Genomic DNA, 25,798 nt, shown 5'->3' with positions numbered 1-25,798 from the left:
GATTTCAGTGTCTCTTAGATTTGGGCAAATCTAACAAGAGTAAACAAAAGGAAAAAATATAGAATATAACAAATTGCTAGAGAAATTAGAACCAAAAGATTTATGGCATTTAAAAAATGGAACTACTTAAAGGATATACATATTTTTTAGCATCACATGGAACTTTTACAAAAATTGACAATATATTATTAGTTCACAAAGATATTGCAACTTAATATAAAATGGCAAAAATAGAAAAACTTCTTTTTGTAGATCACAATTAAGATAGTAATCAGTTCAGAAAGTAAAAAAGACAGGTGCACGGGTAGATTTAACAATGAAGTCCTAAATTGTGTGTGTGTTTGTCCTTTGTTTTCAAAGAAGACCACGACATCAGAGAAATGGTGACATGACTTGCACTTGACTTTGTTTTGTTTTTTTTTTTTAATTTTTTATATTAAATATATTTATTTAACTTTTAACATTCATTTTCACAAAATTTTGGGTTACAAATTTTCTCCCCTTTTATCCCCTCCCCCCCCCAAACACCAAGCATTCTAATTACCCCTATGACCAATCTGCTCTCTCTTCTATCATCCCTCTCTGCCCTTGTGTCCGTCTTCTCTTTTGTCCTGTAGGGCCAGATAGCTTTCTATACCCCTTTACCTGTATTTCTTATTTCCTAGTGGCAAGAACATTACTCGACAGTTGATCCTAACACTTTGAGTTCCAACTTCTTTACCTCCCGCCCTCTCCACCCCTTCCCTTTGGAAGGCAAGCAATTCAATATAGGCCAAATCTGTGTAGTTTTGCAAATGACTTCCATAATAGTTGTGTTGTATAGGACTAACTATATTTCCCTCCATCCTATCCTGTCCCCCATTACTTCTATTCTCTTTTGATCCTATCCCTCCCCATGAGTGTCAGCCTCGAATTGCCTCTCCTCCCCATGCCCTCCCTTCTATCATCCCCCCCACCCTGCTTGTCCCCTTATCCCCCACTTTCCTGTATTGTAAGATAGGTTTTCATACCAAAATGAGTGTGCATTTTATTCTTTCCTTTAGTGGAATGTGATGAGAGTAGACTTTATGTTTTTCTCTCACCTCCCCTCATTATCCCTCCACTAATGAGTCTTTTGCTTGCCTCTTTTATGAGAGAAAATTTGCTCCATTCAATTTCTCCCTTTCTCCTCCCAATATTTCTCTCTCACTGCTTGATTTCATTTTTTTTTTTTTAAGATATGATCCCATCCTCTTCAATTCACTCTGTGCACTCTGCCTCTATGTATGTGTGCGTGTGTGCATGTGTGCGTGTGTACTCCCACCCAGTACCCAGATACTGAAATGTTTCAAGAGTTGCAAATATTGTCTTTCCATGTAGGAATGTAAACAGTTCAGCTTTAGTAAGTCCCTTATGACTTCTCTTTGGTGTTCACCTTTTCATGGTTCTCTTGATTCTTGTGTTTGAAAGTCAAATTTTCTTTTCAGCTCTGGTCTTTTCATCAAGAATACTTGAAAATCCTCTATTTCATTGAAAGACCAATTTTTCCCCTGAAGTATTATACTCAGTTTTGCTGGGTAGGTGATTCTTGGTTTTAGTCCTAGTTCCTTTGACTTCTGGAATATCCTATTCCATGCCCTTCGATCCCTTAATGTAGAGGGTGCTAGATCTTGTGTTATCCTGATTGTATTTCCACAATACTTGAATTGTTTCTTTCTAGCTGCTTGCAATATTTTCTCCTTGATCTGGGAACTCTGGAATTTGGCCACAATGTTCCTAGGAGTTTCTCTTTTTGGATCTCTTTCAGGCGGTGTTCTGTGGATTCCTTGAATATTTATTTTGCCCTATGGTTCTAGAATCTCAGGGCAGTTTTCCTTGATAATTTCTTGAAAGATGATGTCTAGGCTCTTCTTTTGATCATGGCTTTCAGGTAGTCCCATAATTTTTAAATTGTCTCTCTTGGATCTATTTTCCAGGTCTGTTGTTTTTCCAATGAGATATTTCACAATATCTTCCATTTTTCCTTTCTTCTGGCTTTGTTTTGTGATTTCTTGCTTTCTCATAAAGTCCTTAGCCTCCATCTGTGCCATTCTAATTTTGAAAGAACTATTTTCTTCAGTGAGCTTTTGAATCTCCTTTTCCATTTGGCTAATTCTGCTTTTTAAAGCATTCTTCTCCTCATTGGCTTTTTGAACCTCTTTTGCCAATTGAGTTAGGCTAGTTTTCAAGGTGTTAATTTCTTCAACATTTTTTTGGGTCTCCTTTAGCAGGGAGCTGATCTGCTTTTCATGCTTTTCTTTCATCTCTCTCATTTCTCTTCCCAGTTTTTCCTCCACCTCTCTAACTTGATTTTCAAAATTCTTTTTGAGCTCTTCCATGGCCTGAGCCCATTGGGTGGGCTGGGACACAGAAGCCTTGATTTCTGTGTCTTTGCCTGATGGTAAGCATTGTTCTTCCTCATCAGAAAGGAAGGGAGGAAATGCCTGTTCTCCAAGAAAGTAGCCTTCTATAGTCTTATTTCTTTTCCCTTTTCTGGGCATTTTCCCAGCCAGTGACTTGACCTCTGAATATTCTCCTCACACAATCTTGCCTCCTGATCCTCCCAGCCAGCGTTTGGGGTCTGAGATTCAAATGCTGCTTCCAGCCTTAGGGCTTTTGGCGGGGACAGGGCTGCTATTCAGTGTGAGAATTAAGTTCAGGTGGTCAGGTCAGGGCAGGGCCGCCTCTCAGGCTCAGTTCCCTCAGGGGGTTTATGCACAGACCTTCCACAATGGATCCAGGCTCCCGCCCGCTTGGGGAACCCTGGTCCGCAGCCGCCTCCCAGCCTCCACCTCCCGGGGGAGCCTGAATTATGGGGGCACCCCACTCCCCTCTCGACCTGCCAAAGAGACTCTCTCACCGACCCCCATAGAGGGACTTGTGCGGCCGCTGGAGATCCCGTCTCTGAAGCCTGCTCGGATCTGTATCTCTCGGTGCCGCGGCCGCAGCCGCAGCAGGTCTGGGCTGGGCTCCGCGTCTGCAGCACGACGGACCTTTTGCGAGAGGTTTGCAGGTCCCTCTGAGGGTGGAGGGACCCGCGTGGCTGCTGGAGATCCCGTCCCTGAAGTCTGCTCGGATCTTTTCCTCTTGGTGCCGCGGCCGCGGCAGGGCTGCACTCAGCTCCCAGTCCCGGCGCCCAGTCCGCAGCGCGAAGGACCCCCCGCGAGAGGTTTGTAGGTCTCTCCGGAACAGAAATCTCCCTCGCTCCAATATTCCGTGGCCTCTGGGTGCAGAATTCGCCGTGAGTTACTTCCCTGTAGCCGTTCTATGGGTTGTGGGTTCGGAGCTATGTGTATGTGCATCTTTCTACTCTGCCATCTTGGCTCCACCCCGGTTTGACTTTGTTTTGAGTGAGGGAGGGCTGTGCAAGTCACCAGCCTCACTTCTCCTCCAGACCCATCTGAATCCAGTGACCAGATATTCATCAGGATGACTGGAGATGACCCAGGATGCACTGGGAAACCTTGGCCTTTATAGGCTAGGCCTTTTCAGGTACTCACTTAGAGGGAGGTAACATCCTTTCAGTGAATAGACCTCTTTAAGAAGTAGTCAGGAAATGGTCTCTGTAATGAGCAGAAAACAATAACTAAAGGAAGCTGAGAGGAAAAGAGAAACTTTTACTATTGATAGTCACTCTAAGCCAACCCTTAAGTGGAGCTTTGGCAGGTACCTGTTGTTGTCTGATCCATGGGCTTCAGAGCGCACTGTCTTTCTTGCTGTCTTGTCTTTCACAAATCTCTCATGGTACATAAAGCCAACAATAATAAGGTTGTTATCAGAGGCTGTTACACATTTTTTTAAAATAAAAAAAACAAATTGTAAAATTCAGTTAACACTTGCACCAGTGTTTTAAGATATCATGGAATTAATTTGGTCATATTACACACTAATACATGCCCTCCTTTTTGTTTTTGGTTTCCATAAATGGAAAAACAAGGGATTCACCTTGTTCTTCTTGGTTGAAGGATTTCAAGTCACTCTGTTACACAGTTCATTAGGCTTTCCACAATTCAAATTTACTCTCACATTTTTACTTAATCTGTCTTTAAGCCACTGGTTATCCTTTGTATGTGGCACACTAATTTAATACACACTAAAAACAAAACAATTTACCTGGATAGACACACTGTAGGAGAGCTATTGATTTACCCCCAGGAGCAGCACACGTATCCAAAATTCTTTCTTCCTTTACTGTAAAAATCTTTTAAAAATACTTTCTAGGAAAAACTTCATAGGAAACTCACTTAATACCTATTGATTTAGTTGCAGTAAGGAAGGAAAAAAAGAATGAAAACTATTCTGATAGTTTCACTTTAGGGACAGCTAAAGTGTTTCCTGTAAGTGTTTCCAGTATCTCTGTTTGCTATTGTTAGAGACAGCCTAATTTCAAATACGAAGATGTTTAAAAATCTGAGGCCTCAAAGAATTACAAGCACTCTATACAGCACAGGAACGTACCTGAGTGCCAAATGGAAATGAAAAATCTGGAATAGAATTAATTCCTTAAAGATAATTTATAATTAAGACTTTTTGTAAAAGAAATAATTTTAAGATGTGATCTACCCTTTACAAATTTCTAAGATAACAAATCAATCTCAGTTACTTTTGAACTGGTTAAAGTGATGCCTGCTTTCATTACACTTTTCAGCCAAAAAGAAAACAACTTTTAAAATGTTAGGGACGTCTAGGTGGGGCAGTGGATAGAGCACCAACCCTGGAGTCAGGGAGACCTGAATTCAAATTCAGGCTTATACACTTACTAGTTGTATGACCCTGGGCAAGTCACTTAACCCTGAGTGTCTCCCCCTCTCCCCCCAGAAAAGTATGTGTTGTAAAAATAGTTAAGACAGATGTTCTCAAAATTGGAGACTATATAAAGCAAGCTGTTAAAATGTACCAACCACAGTAAATTAAAATTAAACATTGGGGAAAATCTTACTTAGATGAAGAACTTAAACACCAATTAAATGAAGAATGAAGAGTTAAAATGTTCCTTACAGAATAAATTTTGTAGTGATAAAGGCATTTGAAATTTGGATTGAAAAGAATTTTAAAAATTTAAACATTTGGCACTTAATCTTTAGGCCTATGTGTGCTATTATAATATTCAAACACGCCCATAATCTCATTAATTGAGGAGTTCCCTCTGATGTTGTAGATTGTAAGCCATCTATACCTGCCCAGTCCTATGTAGCTCTAGTCTTATGTCTTCCCATTCATTCTCCACTGGAGACCCATCCAGCGTGATGAAGGATTTCTTTACTTTGTCTTGACATTGTGCTGTACAGTGTCATCCAATGTTCTTTCCACATGATCAACCCACCCTTCCTTCTTATCCTATAATTCACGGATGCTGTTTCTTATTTTTGTTCACTGGAATTATTTGTTATCTATTGCATCCTATTCATGCCCACCTCTCCACTGCCTCTTGTGTGATAACACATTTTTAATTCTTCAGAGGGAATTGTATTGTTTTCCTTGGCTGCCATACAACAACACTATTAGAATATTATTATATTTTTAATGGACTACTGAATCTTAAATTACAACCAAATACCAGATATTTACTGAGAAATTAATATTTCAAAAGAACTTCACTTAAGTGCTGTTGGTGAGATGCCCAAATGTAATATATGTGACTAATTATATAATATAGCATATAATTGTACACCATATAATAAGTATAATATAAATATTACATAAACACAGATAAATGTTATATATAATATTTTATATAAAGAACACAGCCTACTATCAGAAAATCATTTAGGGAGACAAGATATACTGAAAACAGTTAAGTAACAGTGTGTTTATAGCGATACCAGTGAGTGTTATAGATGAGATCACTGGAGGCCAGGGTAATGAGGGAAGCTGATGCAGATGTATTTGTGAGCTTTTAGTGAAAACAGGAAATGGTTTTGAAAAAGACTCAGAGTGAGAAATGAAGAACTTTGGTGAACAGCTAGGAGTTTAGCTGGGATTTGAAGATTATGTAGAGTTTTTATTGCAAGAATAGGAATAAGGAATGGAATAAAGAGACAGAGAGGTAGGATTGTGTGTGTCAGGTTTGAGGAGAAGTAAGTAGATGGCCAAACCATTCTCGGAAACAATTTGGTACCGTACATCAAAAGTCATTAAACTGTACAAAACTTTGATTCCCCCAAATGCTATGACTAGGCATTCCCTTCTCAAGGGTAAAGGCAGAGAGAAATAATACACGTGTACATTTATGGGAGCAACTTTTGTTGTAACAAAGAACTGGAAACAGTGGATATCTATTAATTGGGGTATAGCTGAACCATTATGGAAATGAAGTAATGGGATTGTAAAGTAAGAGTGATGAATGTGAAGAATTCAGAGAAACTTGCTAAGACTTGTGTGAAATGAGCAGATCCAGGGTAGTTTACGTGATAGCCACAGTAATGTAAAAGAAAACAACTTTGAAATCCTTCAAAATTCTCATGAACACAGCAAACGGTTGTGGACTCCAAATGATAATAACAGTAGGCTTCTTGTTTCTTGACAGGAAAATAATAGTGTATAGGTACTAAATGAGATACATATTTCCAGACATGGTTAGTGTATTGATTTGTTTTCTTTGATTATGCTTCCTTATTTCTATTTCTAGTTAGTATTAGAGGCAACTAGGTGGCACCATGTATAGAGAGTTAGAGTCAGGAAGACCAGTATCAAATCCTACCTATTACTATGGGGTATGTTTTCCATCATTTCCAACTGTATGTCCTGTGGCCATCAAAAGCTTGTGTACTGAACTTATTTGTTTATGTTGTGAAGAATTTGAAATCAAAGCCATATAAGGAATGGTTGGAGGAAACAGATATTTTACCTGTAAAAGAGACCAAATTTGAACTCCTTTTTACCCGTTTTGAAACACTGACATCAGCTGCAGAATTAGATTTTATTTATTTACTTGTTTATATATTTGTATTTGTGTATATGTTGTATGTAACTTCAGAGAACAAAAAGAAGTTAAAAGGAGGCACATTCTGATGGAAAATGTTTCTACCAATTGGGGCTATTCAGGAGTGAAACATGTCACCCTTTTAAATATTTAATTCCTTGTCCCTGAAAGTGTTTAAACAGATCATTATTGAGTAATAGTGGCTTATGTTTTATCCATTAATTAAGCTTCATTTCCCAGCATTTATTGTTTCACCCTATAGCAAGGCTTCTCTAGCAGTTCATCCTAATAGAAGTTCTTTCCACTTGAAGAATCTTAATGGAAAGTTGAATCTGAAACCATCACTTAATTTGGTGATGATTTTGTTATTTTTAAGACCATCTGAATGTTGGCTCATCAAACCTGTATTTTATGTTATATAGGATAACAGCTTTCAGCAAAGGATTTCAGTTAAATCCATATATATTTTTGCACTTTAAATTTTATTTGTTCTATCAGTTTAACTTCACCTTTTCCCACCAGAGGGTGTTCTGAATATATAGACTGATAGGAGACACAGGTGTGGTAAAGTTTCTCCACAAGACTAATTTGCTTGAATTTTCTTTAGAAAAGATTAAATCACACACTGAGGGGTGGGGGTGGGGGTAGAGCCAAGATGGCGGAGTAGAAAGACACACATATGCAGGCTGTCCCCATATAGCCCATAAAATACCTGTAGAGAGGAACTCAACAAATTCTGGAGCAGCAGAAGTGGAGAACAACAGAGTGGAAGAGATTTCCAGCCCAGGGTGACCTGAAAGGCCCATGGGAAACGTCTGTTGCACCGGAAGCAGAGTGGAGCCCAGCCCAGCCTTGGCTGCGCGGCATGGCATGGCTCTGGGAGGAGGACACCTCAGGGGTGGAATCTCCAGTCGCAGAATCCCCAGTTGCAGCAGCAGCAGCAGCGGGTTTGCAGATCCCTCAACCCACAGGCACCAAAGGTCAGTGACAGGGTTTTATCAGCTGGCTGGAAAGGGAGAAGGCCCTTCCCATAGGTCCGGCCTTAGGCAGCAGCCACAGAGGCCACATTGGGCAGGCAGCAGTTCCCACAGCAGCCCACATCCATTGTTGGATCGTAAAACCCCTGGGAGCACTGAGCAGCCCATTCTTACCTCAACCCTGTGTAGAGGCCCTGAGGGAGCTGATCTTTATCTCAGTTGCAGAATTAGATTTTATTTATTTAGTTGGATGGCAGCGCTGCCCCCACAGCTTAACTGAATCTCAGCCCCTCCATGCTGGCTTGGTGGAACTGGAGGCCAGATGGCTCTGGAGAGGAAATTCTGCTAAGATTCTGGGCACAAAAATCTCTTTCTGCTCCCAGACCAGTGTACACGTTTGATTGTGCCACCTAGGAGGAACTGAGATCTTACAGATTCCCAGAGTATACCCTCCTCTTGACAAAGGACCCAAAAGTCAAGTAACTGGTTGGGAAAATGCCCAAAAAAGGGAAAAAAAATAAGACTATAGAAGGTTACTTTCTGGGTGAACTGATATCTTTTCCCATCCTCTCGGATGAGGAAGAACAGTGCTTACCATCAGGGAAAGACATAAAAGTCAAGGCTTCTGTATCCCAAACATCCAAAATAAATACTCATTGATCTCAGGCCATGGAAGAGCTCAAAAAGGATTTTGAAAATCAAGTTAGAGAGGTGGAGGAAAAATTGGGAAGAGAAATGAGAGAGATGCAAGAAAAGCATGTAAAGCAGGTCAACACCTTGCTAAAGGAGACCCAAAAAAATGCTGAAGAAAATAACACCTTGAAAAATAGGCTAACTCAATTGGCAAAAGAGGTTCAAAAAGCCAATGAGGAGAAGAATGCTTTAAAAAGCAGAATTAGCCAAATGGAAAAGGAGATTCAAAAGCTCACTGAAGAAAATAGTTCTTTCAAAATTAGAATGGAACAGATGGAGGCTAAGGACTTTATGAGAAACTAAGAAATCACAAAACAAAACCAAAAGAATGAAAAAATGGAAGATAATGTGAAATATCTCATTGGAAAAACAACTGACCTGGAAAATAGATCCAGGAGAGACAATTTAAAAATTATGGGCCTACCTGAAAGTCATGATCAAAAAAAGAGCCTAGACATCATCTTGCATGAAATTATCAAGGAAAACTGCCCTGATATTCTAGAACCAGGATGCAAAATAAGTATTCAAGGAATCCACCGATCACCACCTGAAAGAGATCCAAAAAGAGAAACTCCTAGGAACATTGTGGCCAAATTCCAGAGTTTCCAGGTCAAGGAGAAAATATTGCAAGCAGCTAGAAAGAAACAATTCAAGTATTGTGGAAATACAATCAGGTTAACACAAGATCTAGCAGCTTCTACATGAAGGGATCGAAGGGTGTGGAATATGATATTCCAGAAGTCAAAGGAACTAGGACTAAAACCAAGAATCACCTACCCAGCAAAACTAAGTATAATACTTCAGGGGAAAAAATGGTCTTTTAATGAAATAGAGGACTTTCAAGCATTCTTGATAAAAAGACCAGAGCTGAAAAGAAAATTTTTCTTTCAAACACAAGAATCAAGAGAAGCATGAAAAGGTAAATAGCAAAGAGAAATCATAAGGGACTTACTTGAACTGTTTATATTCCTACATGGAAAGAGACAATATTTGTAACTCTTGAAACTTTTTTCAGTATCTGGGTAGTTGGTGGAATTACACACACACACAGAGCGCAGGGTGAATTGAATAGGATGGCATCATATCTTTAAAAAATGAAATTAAGGGATGAGAGAGAAATATATTGGGAGAAGAAAGGGAGAAATGGAATGGGGCAAATTATCTCTCATAAAAGAGGCAAGTAAAAGACTTTTCAGTGGAGGGAAAAAGAGGGGAGGTGAGAGAAAAAACATGAAGCTTACTCTCATCACATTCGACTAAAGAAAGGAACAAAATGCACACTCATTTTGGTATGAAAACCTATCTTACAATACAGGAAAGTGGGGGAGAAGGGGATAAGCAGGGCAGGGGGATGATGGAAGGGAGGGCAATGGGAGGAGGGAGCAATTAGAAGTCAACACTCTTGGGGAAGGACCAGGTCAAAAGAGAGAATAGAAGCAATGGGGGGCAGGATAGGATGGAGGGAAATATAGTTAGTCTTACGCAACATGACTATTATGGAAGTCACTTGCAAAACTACACAGATATGGCCTATATTGAATTGCTTACCTTCCCAAAGGGGATGGGTGGGGAGGGAGGGATGAAGAGAAGTTGGAACTCAAAGTTTTAGGAACAACTGTTGAGTATTGTTCTTGCTACTAGGAAATAAGAAATTCAGGTAATGGGATATAGAAAGTTATCTTGCCCTACTGGACAAAAGAGAAGATGGGGATAAGGGAGGGGAGGGATGTTAAAAGGGAGTTCAGTGATAGGGGCAATTAGAATGCTTGGCGTTTTGGGGTGGGGGCAGGGGAGAAATGGGGAGAAAATTTGGAACTCAAAATTTTGTGGAAATGAATGTTGAAAACTTAAATAAATAAATTTAAATTAAAAAAAGTAAAAATGCCACCAGCCTTAAAAAAAAAAAAAGAAAAGTTTAAATCTTCATAAACTATAAGAAGCCTTTTAAAAACAAAAAAAGTTAACAATTCTAAAATAGATAAAAATGGATAGTTTTTTAGCAGGGTCAGTTTTCACACTGTCTGCATTTTATTTCTGTGAGTAAATAAAGTAATTAAGGAAAGGCTTAAGAAATATATGATAACATTAAATTACTAAAGTAAAACTGAAAATTTCTTGTTGCTTTCATGCTCTCATTCCTTACCTCCTTTTGTAATCCAGGTCTTCCTTCAAGATTCATCTCAAGCAGCACTTTCTTTGTCGTAGATCTTTCCTTGGCCCCTTCCATCCCCAAGGTTACCTTGTATTTGCTTTGTTTTGTATAGACTTTTATCTGTGTACATGTTTCTCCATTCCAGTGTAAGCTCTTTGAGAGCATCGGCGATAGTGGTTTTACCTCACAATTAATGCTTTGTGGAATGAATGAATATTTAATGTAGAATGTTTTAATTCTGAAGTATTACTGTAATGTCAGCTCTTAGAAGAAGGAGACCAGCATTTTTCCCCCCTACCTACCCCCAACTACCCCCCTGCCCTCTCTAAGATGGCATACAATTCTATATAGGATCTACACATACATTCCTATTGAATACATTTTCACTATAGTCATGCTGTGTAGAAGAACTAAAATAAATGGGAGAAATCATATAACAAACCAAAACATAATACACACACACACACAAAATGATCTGCTACATTCTGCGATTGAATTCCATAGTTCTTTCTCTGAACGTGGAAGGCATTTTGCCTTAGAAGACCATTGGGATTTTTTTTTTTATGTCCTTGCATTGCTATGAAGATCCAAATCCACCAGATAAAACTCTCACACACTGTGGTCATTGCTATGCACAAAGTTCTCCTGGTTCTGCTCCTTTCACTCAGCGTCAAATCATATAAGTCCTTCCAGGCCTCTCTGAAGTCTTCTTGTTCATCATTTCTTATGGTGCAATAGTATTCCATTACATTCATATACCATAATTTATTCAGCCATTGTTTAGAAGGAGTCACAAATGAGATTCGGCATTTGTAGCTCCGTGTGTGTTGGGCTCTGTGTTCAGCATTTGGGAGACCAAGATAAGAGTGAAATAGTCCCTGCCCTTCAGAAGATTACATTCTGTTGGGAGAGACGGATGTTAATATTTAAGGATATAGGCGATACATACTAGGAAAGAAGGCCCTAGGAACTGTAGGAAGTGGTAATGTACAGGATAGGCTTCAGGTATATTCAGGGAAACCCAGGATTCTGTGAGGCATAAATCAGCAGAGTACCCATGGCTGGGTAGCAACTAGTGCAGAGGCATAAAACTAGAGACAAAGAGTGTCAGATGTGGGACTCAGCAGTAGTAAGCAGGCCAGTAGGTCTGAACTATATAGGGAATGGAGGAGGGGTAATATTACATAAGAAGTCTGGAGAAGTAAAAAGGACCCAGCTGTAAAGAACTTTAAAGGCCAAATAACAGTGTTTATATTTGATGTCAGAGATAATAGGGAGCCACTGGAGTTTATTTTATAAAGAATGACATAGTTAAGGAAAAATCCCTTTGAGTTTATGTTATGTGTTGTGTAGAGTATAGTTTAGAGTAGAGAGAGACCAAATAGTAGAGTGGATTAATGAGACAAAATAGGAGGATATTATAATAGTTTAGGTAGGAGAGGATGAATGCCTGATTCAAAGTAGTTTTATGAGTGAAGAGAAGGGAATCTATGTGAAAGAACTTTGTAGAAATAGAAATGAGGAAAGAAGAGTGGGGAGGTGAGGGTGACACTAAAGAAATGAACGTCTTTAACTGTAAGGACAGTGGTGGTGAAGAGGAGAGATAATGAGTTGTTTTAGAGATATTGAGCGGTGATGTCTATGAACATGCAGTTTGACCAAAAGGCAATTAAGTATGTGGATCTTCATGAGGGTCATGAGAAAAACCAGCCAGGGGTGGGAACCTATGGCCTTGAGGCTACACGTGGCTCTCTAGGTCCTCAAGTGTGGCCCTTTAACTGAATCCAGACTTCACAAAATGGGATTTGTTCTGTGAAGTTTGGATTCAGCCAAAGGTTGCACACCCCTGCCACATAGATCTAAAGATCTCAGAGTCAGCTACATAACAATATGATGTCACCAAATGTGAGAGTGCAAAGACAAGAGGGTCCCAGCACAGAGCAGTAGAGGACACCCAGGGCCAGTGCACATGACATGATGGATGAGCTAGTGAGGTAGAACTGAGAACTAGTGGTTAGATAAGCAGCAGATAAACAGGAGAGAGCACTGTTACCAAAACCCAAAGAGTATCCACAAGGAGAGAAGGGGGCATTGACAATATCAAATGTCACAGTGAGGTCTAGAAGAATGAAACAAGCCATTAGATTTCACAATTAAAGAGATCATTGGTAACTTTAAAGAGAGCAGTATCAGTTGGGTGATGAGATCGGAAGCCAAGATGTGAGAAGGTTTAGAAGAAAGTAAGAGGAGAGGAAGTAGAAACACCGAGTATAGATAGATATTTTTTTTTCAAGAACTTTGGCCAAGAAATGGATGAGAGATTTGGAATTTTAGTTAGTAAAGATGATAGCTTCCTAGTGAGGGTTTTTTGTTTTGTGTTTTTGGGGGGTTTTTAGGACAGGAAGTTGGGCATATTTGAAGGCAGCAGAGAAGAGAACTAGTTAGCAGGGAGAGATTGAAGTTTTTAGAGAGAAGAGATGATAATAGGGACAGTCTTCTGGATATGAAGGGAGGAGATAGGGCTATGAGTACATGGAGATTGAGTGGCCATGGGAAAGAGAGTTTACTAAAGATGAAATTAGTTTCTTAACCAGACTAGACTAAAGTTAGAAATAGTAAGGGATGATGTCACAGAGTTGTGAGATTGTCTTACTGTACTGAATGCCCAGTTGCATTTAGATAAATTTGTAGTGTTACCCATATCCTAAGTTGTGTTTTTCCTCAGCTCCATTTAACATCACTTAAGTAGTAGCAGAGGAGGCAGACAGTAAGAATAATTCATGTCTGGAATTTGGCAAGAAACAAGTGGGATAGGACAAAGACTAACGGAGAATGTTGAATTGAACCAGGTCACTAAGGGTTCGGTATTGGGGAGAAAAGAAAGTGAAGTCAGAGAGGAGGGGATCATGATCCTGAGGAAGTCTTCATGAGGCAGCAGTGATGGGCAAGATTAGCTTTAGAAAGGGAAGGCATAGGGAAAATTGGAATGATAGATTGTGGTCAGAGAGCGAGCTTGAGTTTTTATTTAGGAAATGAAAAACATAGGTAATAGTGAGAAGCAAGTGCAGTGGGGAAAGAGATCGAGGAACTGGGAGGTTAGGGCACTTGAACGTGTATCAGCGTTATTGGGTGGGAGAGGAAGATTTTGAATCAGAAGCTGAGCATTTGAGAAAAGAGGTAGCCTGAGGACTGACAGACAATAGCTATAATAATCTGTGTAGGGTTAAAAGATTTATTAGTGTGAACTTCATAGAAGTTCACTCATTACTGAGAGGAGCAAAGGGAGAGTCTGGAGTGGGGATCAAGAAGTATTCTTAACTCTGTCTAAAGCTAATATGTTAAAGGGTGTGAGAGAAAGTATAGCCATTGCTAGAGAGAATGGTGAAAGACAAGGGATTGTGTTGAAGAGGAACCAAAGCTCATTGAGAGAAAATAGGTGCGAGAATTATCCAAGGAAAATCTCCAAAAAGAAAAGAAGTTTGTTCAGTGTGAATCTGAGATTGCAGAGGATGCAGTAAAAGAGTGGCCAAAATTAAGAGTTGAATGGGAAGAGGATGACAAAATGGGAGGCAGGGGTTAGGGTTAGTTTTCTCAGGTAGCTGGTGATTAATATAGTAAGTGATGCGTAGAATAACCAAGTGGTGAGAGTTTGCTAGCCATATTGGAGGTAGTGAGTGTAAGACAAATTATGAACTATTATTTTTAGCTTTAAGATCCCCCAATTCTCAACCTTCCTTTTGAGAATGACAGCCTTTGGCCAGGGATCATGTATTTCATCCAAATTCCTTAGCTACAATCCCTTGATTGATTATCATCGTGATTATCAGGTGATTATCATCGGAAGATTTCATACATCTGACCAAAACACGACCTATGTGAAAGCAACATCAATGTCTGGGAGAGTGATTGATTTGGGGAAATTAATTACAATGTCTTAAATTTCAGAAAATTTGAAAAGACTGTTATGATTTACAGCAAAAGTGCCCATTTTGATAATGCAGTGATAGTTAGGCATTTCTTTAATAACATTTGCATGGAAGCAGCTTTGTAGTGTAGTAGGTAGACTGTTGGATGTGGATCAAGAACGCCTGAGTTCAAATGCTGGTTCAGACATTTACTAGCCCTAGAAGTTGGACAACTTCTCTTATTCTCAGTTTTGTTGTTGTTCAGTTATTTGTCGGTTGTGTCTTTGTGACCCCATTTAGAGTTTTCTTGGCAGAGATACTAGAGTAGTTTGCCATTTCCTTCTCCAGTTCATTTTACAGATGAGGAGACTGGCAAACAAATCACTGTGCCCAGGATCACGCAGATATCAAGTGTCTGAGGCTAGATTTGAACTCAGGAAGATGAGTACTTCTGACTCCAGACCTGACGTTTTGTCTACTGTGTCGCCTAGCTGCCCAGTCCTAGTTTCCTCATCTGTAAAGTGGGCGAAGATAAGGCTAGCACCTGCCTTGTAGATCTGTTGTGAGGATCAAAGGAGATAATTTGCACAGAGTTGTACAAACCTTAGAGAGCTATATGAATACTAACTAGATTATAACATCTGAATGTTTGATCCTTGTGCAAGGCTAAAATCATGTAAAAATGAACTTAAAGTATTTTAACTTTGTGTGACAGCACTTAAATATAACAATATCATTTGATTGAGTAGAAAAGGGAGGATAGCTCATTTACAGAAGCAGAAAACAAGGCACAGAGAGGCAAAGTGCAAAGTTAGGTGGATTTTCAGTCCAGGTCTTCTGGCTCTAAGATTGGTAGTCTTTCCACTTCCTGATGGCAATAGCACCATGAAGAATAATATGCTTTGGCCACTTTTTCTTATTTAGAGAATCTTTAAGATTTTAGTCTTAGTGATGATAATTTGTTAATCAGTAACTAATATCCCTGATACATTTTGTTTTGTGCAGCTCTGACAGATTAATGCTGCTGGCAGGAAGTAACCTGGAAGTCAGGGACCTCATGGAGGAAGATGCTGGAACCTACGCCTGCATAGCTGATAATGGCAATGAGACCATAGAGGCTCAGGCAGACCTCACAGTTCAAGGTACACAAGGACTTGTTTCATAAAACAAAAAGAATGTGCCCTGTCAACTGTCAGCCTTTTTTGTCCCTTAAAAAGGGAAGTAGTGATGAACCATACTTGCTATTTTGGATAAAGTCAGATCTCCAGCTAGTATTTTAATAGAATAATGGAATGATGTTGTACTGACCTACTCATTCAGCAAGTATTCATTAAATTCCCCTGGGATATGGGGGAAATTGGCAAAAATCTTATGGTGAAGTTTGCATTAGAACTGAGTCTTGAATGAAGCTAGGGATTTTAAGCGTCAGAGGTGAGGAGAAAGCACCCACTTGACTGAACGCCTCAAACAGGAGATAAAATGTCCTGCAGTAGCAGGCAAACCTGTTTGCTCAGAACAAAGTGGGGAGGGGATCCATGCAAAATCAGTCTGCAGAGATGGGTCAGAGGTAGATTGTGAAGGGTTTTAAGCATCAAATACTGGAGTTTGCATATTGTCTTCAAGGCAAGAGAGTAACAGTAGGAATATCAGTTTGGCAGCTTTGCGGAAGATAGATCAGCGAGGGAGGGTACTTGAGACACAGAGACATTATTGTAATAGTTCAGGCAATAGAGATGAGCATGTGGGGGACTGTCTGAGCAGAGAGAAGGGGACACATTTGAGAGAGATTGTAGAGCTAGAATTGACAAGGAGAAACTGAATGACCGTATCAGAAGTCTTACCTAGGTGATTCTTAGAGGCTTTATGGAGAAAATGTACAAAGGTCACCCAAGATGATGTATGAATGGGCTTCACTGTGTACCAGAAGAGGGAATCCTCACCTCCACTGGGCCCTCACTGCTGCTGAACTTTTACGCTTTACTAATTAATGTACTATCTCATTCATCAGAGGAGCTCTTCCAAGTCTTTTCATCCCTTCTCAAACCTCCCATGGTTCTTCTATTCCACACCCTCTCAGCTGAAAACTTTGTCTTGTATTTCCCTGAGAAATTGAAGCCATTCTCTGAGTACTCTGTCTTCTCTACTCTTTCTCATCTCATATCATCAGGTGCTTCCTACCACCAACTTCTTCACCTGTATTATGTAACAAGATGGCCCTTCTTGCCAAGACATCCTCTGCATTCATAAGTAATATTCCACTCTGCCTTCTTCAGCAAATTGCTACCCGCTCCCACCCCCCCACACAACCCCCATCATTCTCACTTTCTCACCTGTTGTAGGTCTCTCCCTGTCTACTAACTGCTTCCCTGTGGCCTACAAATGTATCCATGGTCCTTCCATTCTCACTTAATCCATTCATACTCATTGATATCATTACATATCTTGCCTCCTTTTGTGGCTAAACTTTCTGAGAGTTACAAAGTTCAAAAGTTTTTGAAGGGGGACATTAAAGAGGGCCCAGGATAGATCCCTGTAGTTAGTTGTGTAATAGCTTTCATTTAAACTGCTAGAGTGAATGAAAGTAGGTCATAGAATCCTAGATTTAAAGCTGGAAATCACTAACATGAAAATTTTCTTATTTAGTTCATATTACTTAAAATGCACTTTGAGAAATTATGTTTTAGTAAATTAGGATCTTTTTGGTATTCTTTTTTTATTTGGATAAGGTTTTACCTATAAATCTTTCATTTTTTCTAGATTAATAAAACTTCTTTGATGAAGAATCAGTGTCAAAAAACAAGGGATATATTAAGTAAAAAATAACTTGCTTCTGTATTTTAAAAAATAATCATATAAGTACAGACCATTTCTTTATCTTTAATTAACCTAAAATATTTCAGAAACTGAAAAAAACATAGAGAAATTAATATTTATTAAATAAAGCATAATTCCTTGGCACAATCCTTAGCACATAGTAGGCGCTTAAATGCTTGTCAGCTTGATTTGCATGGTATGGTATTCCACTATTAGGTAGAAGGCTATCTGCTTTATCTCAAAATTTACTCAATTGTGAAAGATGAAATGGAGCAAAAGGCCAGGTTGGCATATCAAATTTAGTGCTTAGTTTTGAGCCAGGAAGACCTGGGTTTAGTCCTGGCTTCTGCCATTTAGAAACTGTCTGTCCTTTGACAAATTTACTTAATCTCTTCGAGCTTCGGTTTCCTTAACTGCACAGTGGGGAAGAAAATATTACCTCTAATACATAACCCACAGTTTCCGTGGGGCTGACATGAAATAATGTATGTAAAGCATTTTTCCGAACTTTAAAATGATGTATAATTGAGTTATTATTTATTTAAAATACTTCCTGTGAATGTTTCCTTGCAGATTTAGGTTTTTTCCTCATATCTGTAGATAAGAGGGCATGGGCTGAAAACAAATATGGAAGTTTTTGCTTCAATTGTGTCCTCTTACTGAAGTGTCCACTGGATTTCCATTAGGTAAAAAGTAATTGAAGGGAAACAGAATTGAGTATTTCTAAGCTACTGTTGTCTGACTTCAGTTAATTTTTATCAAGTTACGTCAACAGGAAGCGCCGTGCTGGCAGATACTGACAGGGTTAAAAGTGCACTCTTCATCTGGTAAATATTTCAGATTTATTGTTCTATCATCAACTCATGGGTTGCCTACACATATTATGATGTGAATTAGCCCACTTCATGTTTTTCCTGTCATCTGTTACAGATTATAGATAATACACTGAATGACGAGTTTAATGGAATTTTTCCCTCTCTCTTGAAACATTTACTGAAATTTCTAGTATAATTCCTAAAATTTGTAGTATATTTCCTATTCAGAAACAGAAAATTAACTCTGTAAAGTTATTTTCCTATGACATATTGCCAAGTTGATTAGTTTATTTCAAGATTCTTTGTTAAAGAATAAGCCATCAATAAAGTCAATAAACATTTAGTAAGTACCTCCATGTGCCAGGCACCATGCTAAGCACCAGGGACACAAAAAGAGGCAAAAGCAGCCTCTGGCCTCAAGGAGTTTGCAGTCTCAGTGGGGAGGCCACAACAAACGACAAGCATGTACAGACATGCTATACCCAGGATAAAGAGGGATAACCTAAAGTGGGACCAAGGGAAAAGTATGGAATCTGATTTGTCCTATGGATGACTACAGACATATTCTCATGGAAATAGGAACCTGTTCTTCATGATCTTGGCTGGACTTCTCCAAATTTCTCCCCTGCACAGGTGGTTGCATACTCATAGGAAGAGAAATGGTGCCAAGTTTTTTTCCATGACTGAACTTCTGATTTGATTCTTATACTCTTGAATCAGTCTTCAGATTCTGAAGGATGCCATGGGTACAGAGTATTGATTAACATTTGAGACCTTTTTTCCCCCAGTACTTTGTATTGTATAGTATCTTTCATCTGTTAGTTAGATGAGCAGATACTTGGTAATTGATCAGGGCTAGGATAGACTCCATATCTAGCATTCTTTCCATCGTACCTCACTGTTCTTTGTACAGAAGCTGTTTGGTTTGGAGGAGGGAGTTGCTCCACTGATCTTAAAAGCTAAAATATCTCCTGGCCATAACCACCTATTGTTACCATTAGCACTGTCCCCAGTTCCCCAACTTAACTCCATCCTAAACACTGATAATGGATGACTTTACAATTTCATTGAACAAAATGTTAATTTTGTCAAGAATAAGCCATCCCCAGGTTCACTTGTACTGACTGTCATCACCCACTATCACACAGACAATTTTTCCCATCTGCAGAATTCAGGAACTTAGAAATCTAACCCATTCATTTTTATTTCCATTCTTTCCTGTCTCCTACATGGCTCTTATATTATTCCCTTCAGTCAAGTTTTCATGATGTGGTTACAGTCTTCTTTTCTGCTTGTTATATACAACATCTGTTCAAAGATTTAGGTTGGGGAAGCACCTGGAGATGCTTCCTTATATGAGTTGGGAGACAAAAAGGGTGTAGAGAGATGCTATTCTGAGCTGTGAACCCCCTAGTATCTGATTTGGATTTTATTTGAGTCAGTCAGTAAACATATGTAAAGTGCCTGCTGTGTGTTAGACACTGTGCCGAGTGCTAATCAGAAAACAGTTCCTGCTCCCAAGGAGCTCACTAACGGGAGAAACAACATACAAACACCTCTGGACAAGACTTTGAATTCAAAGGAATAGGGCAAGAAGTGGTGATTATTTGCTAGACATAGGATGGAGAATTACGACTTAACTTAGAGTTCACACTTTTCAGGATCTTTTGATAGAGGGCCATGCATTAGAATAAATAGTGTTCATTTTCCACAAACTAGAGAAAGTGTCATCTTTCCCCCTAGAGCCAGTGTAGTCTGGTGGAAAGAACATGGGACTCTAGGAGTACATCAGAGGGCCTGCATTCCAGTACTTCATCTCCATGAGCTTTGAGAGGTCTCAGGTCCTTTATCTGTAAAATGAGACTGTTTTAGTAGAGGACCTTCAAAGGCCCTTCTAACTCTTAATCCAATGAGATTATATTCACCTTTGTATCTTCTACATACCAGGGAGTTAGTATGTGCCTTGGCATACTAAGATCTTGGCGTTTGATAAATGAATAAGCAAACTGAGTCAGGAGACCTATAATTTCTTAGCCTTGTCCTTGACTTACTCCTTGACTGTTTCAGATATTATTTAGAATTAGGGAGTGTTCCCCTCTGGTAAGCAAAAAAGATAAGTTGCTGATGAAAAACAGTTTTGTTTTGCACAATATGTTGTAAATTCATGTTATTCAGCATACCTAAATGTAATTCTCTTAGAATGTGTGATTTCATTGTTTGGACCATTTCCTTCACTGTTGCAGGTAACAACTTAGCCAATAGTCTTTAGAAGTTCCTGGGACTAAAATCCAGACTACTGTCTGAGCAACAGAAATGGAGCTAAGTCTGTTTACACAAACAAGTGAGCTAATATAAGTAAAAGTGAAAAGTATGAAACACATCTTAAGCATAATTTGTCACGTCCAAAATACTTTTAAAAATTCAAGATGTTTTATCCCTACATTCATCCAGTTCAGATTTGCTAGTAAGTCAGTCTTAAAGCATTTCTCTAAGAGTGTTCCATGTAATAGAAAGAACAGTTCACTTCTTGAATTATGTACAGTTTTTCTATGGAAATTGTCATGATTCTTTTAGTTACATTAGTAGCAGTCAGTTAACTTAGTTCTTTACAAAAAGAATAATTTGTATTCTGATTGCATCACGAAGTTATGGGCACCAAAGTTGTTTAACTTTTTTTTTTTCAACATCTTCTCTGCAATTTTTGGAAATCTCAGTCTCCCACCGTAGATGCAGCAAAGACAATAGACATCATTTAGTGACTCCCCCTCCCATGTCCTTCCTCCTTATCCCTAATCATATAAATAAGTAGATCTGGGCTTAGATCAGCAAAGTGAGTTCAAAGTGACTACCTGACTGTCCAATGCTTTTTTCACTCCACTAGCAGATATTTTCTCCTAGTGGTAACTGTTCGTTAATGAGTATTTCATTAGCAGCATGCTAATTGCCAAATATATCTAAGAAAAATTTTTTCGTGTCCAGAATTAAGGCATCAATTTGGTAGCTTAGAGAAAATAAGTTGATGATAAATCATCATTCTTAACTGAATCATTACCTACACAACTGTAATTACATTCTGAATGTAGCTCTCTTGATAAGTAACAAATCAATTCTCCAAGCTACAAGTCAATAATTAGTTTGAAATTTCTCTTTTTTTATATTCTTTCTCCTTTTTGCCTCTCCAAAAAATATTCTTGTTGAGAACTTAGAAAATGTGAAATGTAATCATGCAAATACACATTTGAATGTTTCCATATTCTCCCTATCTTCATTTTTAAAACAAAGTTACATTTACCAAAGAAGAAAAATTAAGATATTATTAAATGGTTTTGTGGAAAATAGGCACATTTTGAATTTGAACTAGAATAGGATCCATTAAATGACACCAACAAGAACAGATGTATTCATAAAAACATTCTTTGGTTTCAGAATCTCCTCTATTTTTTGTCCTCCCTCTGGAAATGTCATGAATTATCTGTCACCATTGGGATTTTAATTTATTCTCCAACTTAAATTTGCATATTAATTTATATCAAAGCTAAAATCAGTATATGCATTAATGTACATCTGTTCAAAATAGGGGAAAATTATATGAGGGATTTAGTTACATTTCTGTAACTGGTATTTGACTTAGATTTTCAGGTTGCTGAGAATAGGCTGCCTTAATATTCAAAGGATAATTTTACTTAATTGTCTTATTAATATGTAAAGGTACACTAAGAATTCCCCAAATAAAAAAAGACCAAAAATTTCAATCTCAGTCCTTCACTGATGATACTGAATGGATTTAAAGAGGCTATCCAATATGGTAATGTATAGTATTTATGCATAATTTAGTATTTATGTTCACTTTAAGAGTGTTCTTCCCATTTCTCTTCTATAAACAAACTGTAATTTACCTTCTCAGTTGGAATACTTAAAAAAAAACCCTTTAATAGATACAGATTTTGAGAAATTGATCTTCAAGAAATATTCAGTTTAATAGATTATTGTATCAAGCAAGGTTACCTTACTTTTCTGTTTTTCGTTGTAGCTGGTCTATGCTATTGGAAGTAAAATCACCTGAACTGAGTATCTGGGGAAAGATTACTATTTGATTCCATATCAAGGAGATTAACATAGCTGTTAGTCCTACTTGGTGATAACCTGTGGTGATCAGCATATATTACTCTGTTACTTGATAGGCATATGTGCATAGGAGCAAAATCTACCAGGATCTCCCCTCCATGATTTTCTTCCCTTTTGCCATCCTTCCCTTGTCCTGCCCCCATGTAAATTAAATGGCTGATTTTTCCTTTCAAAGGCAAGGGAGCTGCCCCAATACTTCATTGGTTTAGGAGACTTAGGGCTTCAGTCATTGGCATAGCTGTCACCTAAGGACATAAAAGAAGCCAGTCCAAAAGTAGCCAGTGATCCTCAAACTTGGTAAATGGCCTAGGACTTTGTGTGTCATTGTATTCTGGCTACTTACCTGATGTAGTTCTCTGTGGCAAGGAAGGGGATCTTATCTACCTGAGCCACTGTTTTATTCTTACTCAGTATCCTTTCTATAAGCAATTTTTGTTAGTTCTTGAGTGGATTACAGGTGTCCCATTTCCTGCCAAATTCATACCTGAACTACCATATACTAAGACTTGGTCTTCTAATAGCAGAATTGGCATTGTTTATCTCCTGAGGTGATTTCTGGAATCTTTTAGCTTCCTCCTCTTAGTGATTTCTTTGTTAGTTCAACTTTCATCGAAAATTGTTATAAGGAGAGTCACTGTCCCTTCATTAACCATTTACCATGTTTTAAAATCATTAGCTTTTTCAACTCTGTAATTGTGTGAAGTAATTTCCTGTTTTCTTTTTTCTAAACTATCTAAACTTCTAAACTGATGTTAATCTTTCCTCCAGATAATTGATGATTTGAAAATAAATCTGATGATGATAGCAGCTTGTTTCATGTCAAGTAGAATGGTTTATAGAGAGAGCATTGGACTTAGAATTGGAACACCTAGGTTTGAGACCTTGCTTAGATATTTACTAACTGAGTGACCTTCGACAAATGACTTGATGTCTCTGAACTCCGCAGCTTTCTCCTTTGTAAAATGGGGATGACAATAATAATAGCATATCACAGAGTTGTCTCCTGACACTGTCTTGTTCTTTATCCCTACCTCACATGAAGAAATGACCCTTCTTGCCAAGGCTAACCCATCTATATTTACATGTGATTCCATTCTATCCCAACTTGTCTGGCTTATTTCTCTCCCTATCATTTCTAATCCTTCAGTAATCTTCAATCTCTCCATCTACTGCTGCTGCCCTATTGCCTACAGACATACCCATATCTTCCCTATTTTCAAAAAACCCTCACTTGGTGCACCTATTGCGTTTAGCTATCATCCTGTATCTCTGTTTTTTCTGTCTAAACTCCTTGAGAAGGTCATCTCCAGTAGAGATACCTCCACTTTTTTTTTCCTCTCACTCTCTTCTTGACTCTCAGTGGTCTGGCTTCTGACCTCATCATTCAGCTGAAACTGCTGTATCCCATATTCATAACATGGATTTCATTGCCAGTTCCAATGACCTTTTCTCAGTTCTTATCCTTCTTAACCCCTCTACAGCATTTGGCACTTAATCACCTTCTACTGTATATTCTCTCCTCTCTGAGTTTTTGTAACACTCTCTGTATTCTCATCATACCTATCCAAACACTCCTTCTTTGTCTCTTTTTGCTGGATCTTTATCTTGGTCATGACTGCTAACAGTGAGTGTCCCCCTATTGTGCTGTTGCAGATCTTCTCGTCTCCCTTTGTAATCTAATCAGTTTGCATGTGTTCAGTTTTCTGTTTTTCTGTGTGTGTTTCTGTGTTGAGGATTCTGTGACCCATTAATTCAGCCTTGAACTTTCTCCAAACTTCCAGAATTTCATCTCCAACTGCCTTTTTGTATATCTCAAACTTGATGTCCTGTAAACATATTAAACTCAACTCAGCATTTCTAAAACTGAACTCATTATCTTTCCACTCCCCCCCCCCCAAAAACTATCCTCACTTCTTGATATCCCTGTTACTGTAACCTCCTCCTCCTAGTCACCCAGACTTACAACCTAGGTGTCACCTTTGACTCCTCAATTTCACCCCCTGATATCCAATTTATTGTCCAAACCTGTCAGTTATTGCCCATAGGTACACAGTTATGAAGTGTCTGAAGCAAGACTTGAACCTAGGTAATCCTGATTCCAAGTCCTGTGTTCCATCCCCTATGACAACTAGCTGCCTCAAGGGAGAGGAGAAAGCAGGGAATAAAAGGGAGGGCAGATCTATGGAAGGTACAGTTATATGCAAAATAAAACCTTAGTTTAGAGGTAGGGATCATGAAAATATTTTAAAAAGGGGAAAATAAAGGGCAAGATTCTATGACTGATAGGGAAATGATCCCTTCCTCTTTTGCCTTCCTTTCTCTTCTTCCTTTCATCATTTCCCTGATGAGTGGAATGTATTTGTGAATATGTGAAATTAGAAAGATTATATACACTCTGACCATGCTGAACTTATGCTAAGATTCCAGGGTTAGTGTAATATTAGGTAAACCACAAGTATATTGACTATATTGATTTCAAGAATGACAGAAATCTTGTATTTATATCAATTTTGTTGTTGTTCATTTAGGTATATCTGACTCTTTGTGACCTCAGGGACTATATAACAAGCCAGGTCCTCCACTATTTCCTAAAATCTGTCCAAGCTCATTTTCCATGACACTATCTGCTGTCTCATTTTCCTCTTGCCTTCAGTCTTTCCAAATATCAGGGTCTTTCTTAATGAGTCCCGTCTTTCCATATGGCCAAAGTATTTCAGCTTCAGTAGTTAAACTTTGAGTGAATAGTCTGATTTAATTTCTTTAAGTATTAACTGATTTGATCTCTTTGCTGTCCAATGGACTCTCAGAAGTCTTCTCCAGGACCACAATTTGAAAGCATTGATTCAGCGGTACTCAGCTTTCGTTATAGTTCAACTCTCATTGCCATATGTTGCTACTAGAAAAACCATAGTTTTAAGTGTATGGACCTTTATCAGCAGGGTGATAGCTCTGTTTTTTTAGTATGCTGTAGTTTGCCATAGTTTTCCTTCCAAGAAGCAAACATCTTTTAATTTCATGGCTACAGTCACCATCTGCAGTGATCTTTGAGCCCAGGAATATAAAATCTGACATTGCTTACATTTTTCCTCCCGCTACGTGCCAGGAAGTAATGGGATCAGTGTAATATCTTAGGTTGTTTTGTTTTTTTTTATGTTAAGCTTCAAGACAGATTTTACATTCTCCTCTTTCACCTTCATCAAAAAGCTTCTTAATTCTTTTTCACTTTCTGCCATTAGAGTGATATCATCTACATATCTGAGATTGTTGATATTTCTCCCAGCAACAATTAATTGTTGTTTTTGATTAATTCTGGCTTTTGAATCATCCAGCCTGGCATTTTATATGATGTACTCCATATATAAGTTAAATGAAGAAGG

General features: G+C 38.5%; 1 protein-coding gene across 6 annotated transcripts in view; it reads left to right on the top strand.

Moving 5' to 3' along the window:
• NEO1 (neogenin 1) overlaps positions 1 to 25,798 on the top strand; it is a 285,881-nt gene that overhangs the window by 106,848 nt on the left and 153,235 nt on the right. For all 6 annotated transcript variants that reach the window (XM_072628418.1, XM_072628417.1, XM_072628419.1 and 3 more), the window contains exon 5: positions 15,673 to 15,809. In XM_072628418.1, the coding sequence (XP_072484519.1) occupies positions 15,673 to 15,809 (137 nt within the window). The remainder of the gene's footprint in view (positions 1 to 15,672; positions 15,810 to 25,798) is intronic.

Source organism: Notamacropus eugenii, chromosome 1, assembly GCF_028372415.1.
Source record: "Notamacropus eugenii isolate mMacEug1 chromosome 1, mMacEug1.pri_v2, whole genome shotgun sequence".
Classification (NCBI taxonomy): domain Eukaryota; kingdom Metazoa; phylum Chordata; class Mammalia; order Diprotodontia; family Macropodidae; genus Notamacropus; species Notamacropus eugenii.
This window is presented reverse-complemented; position numbering and strand designations above follow the sequence as displayed.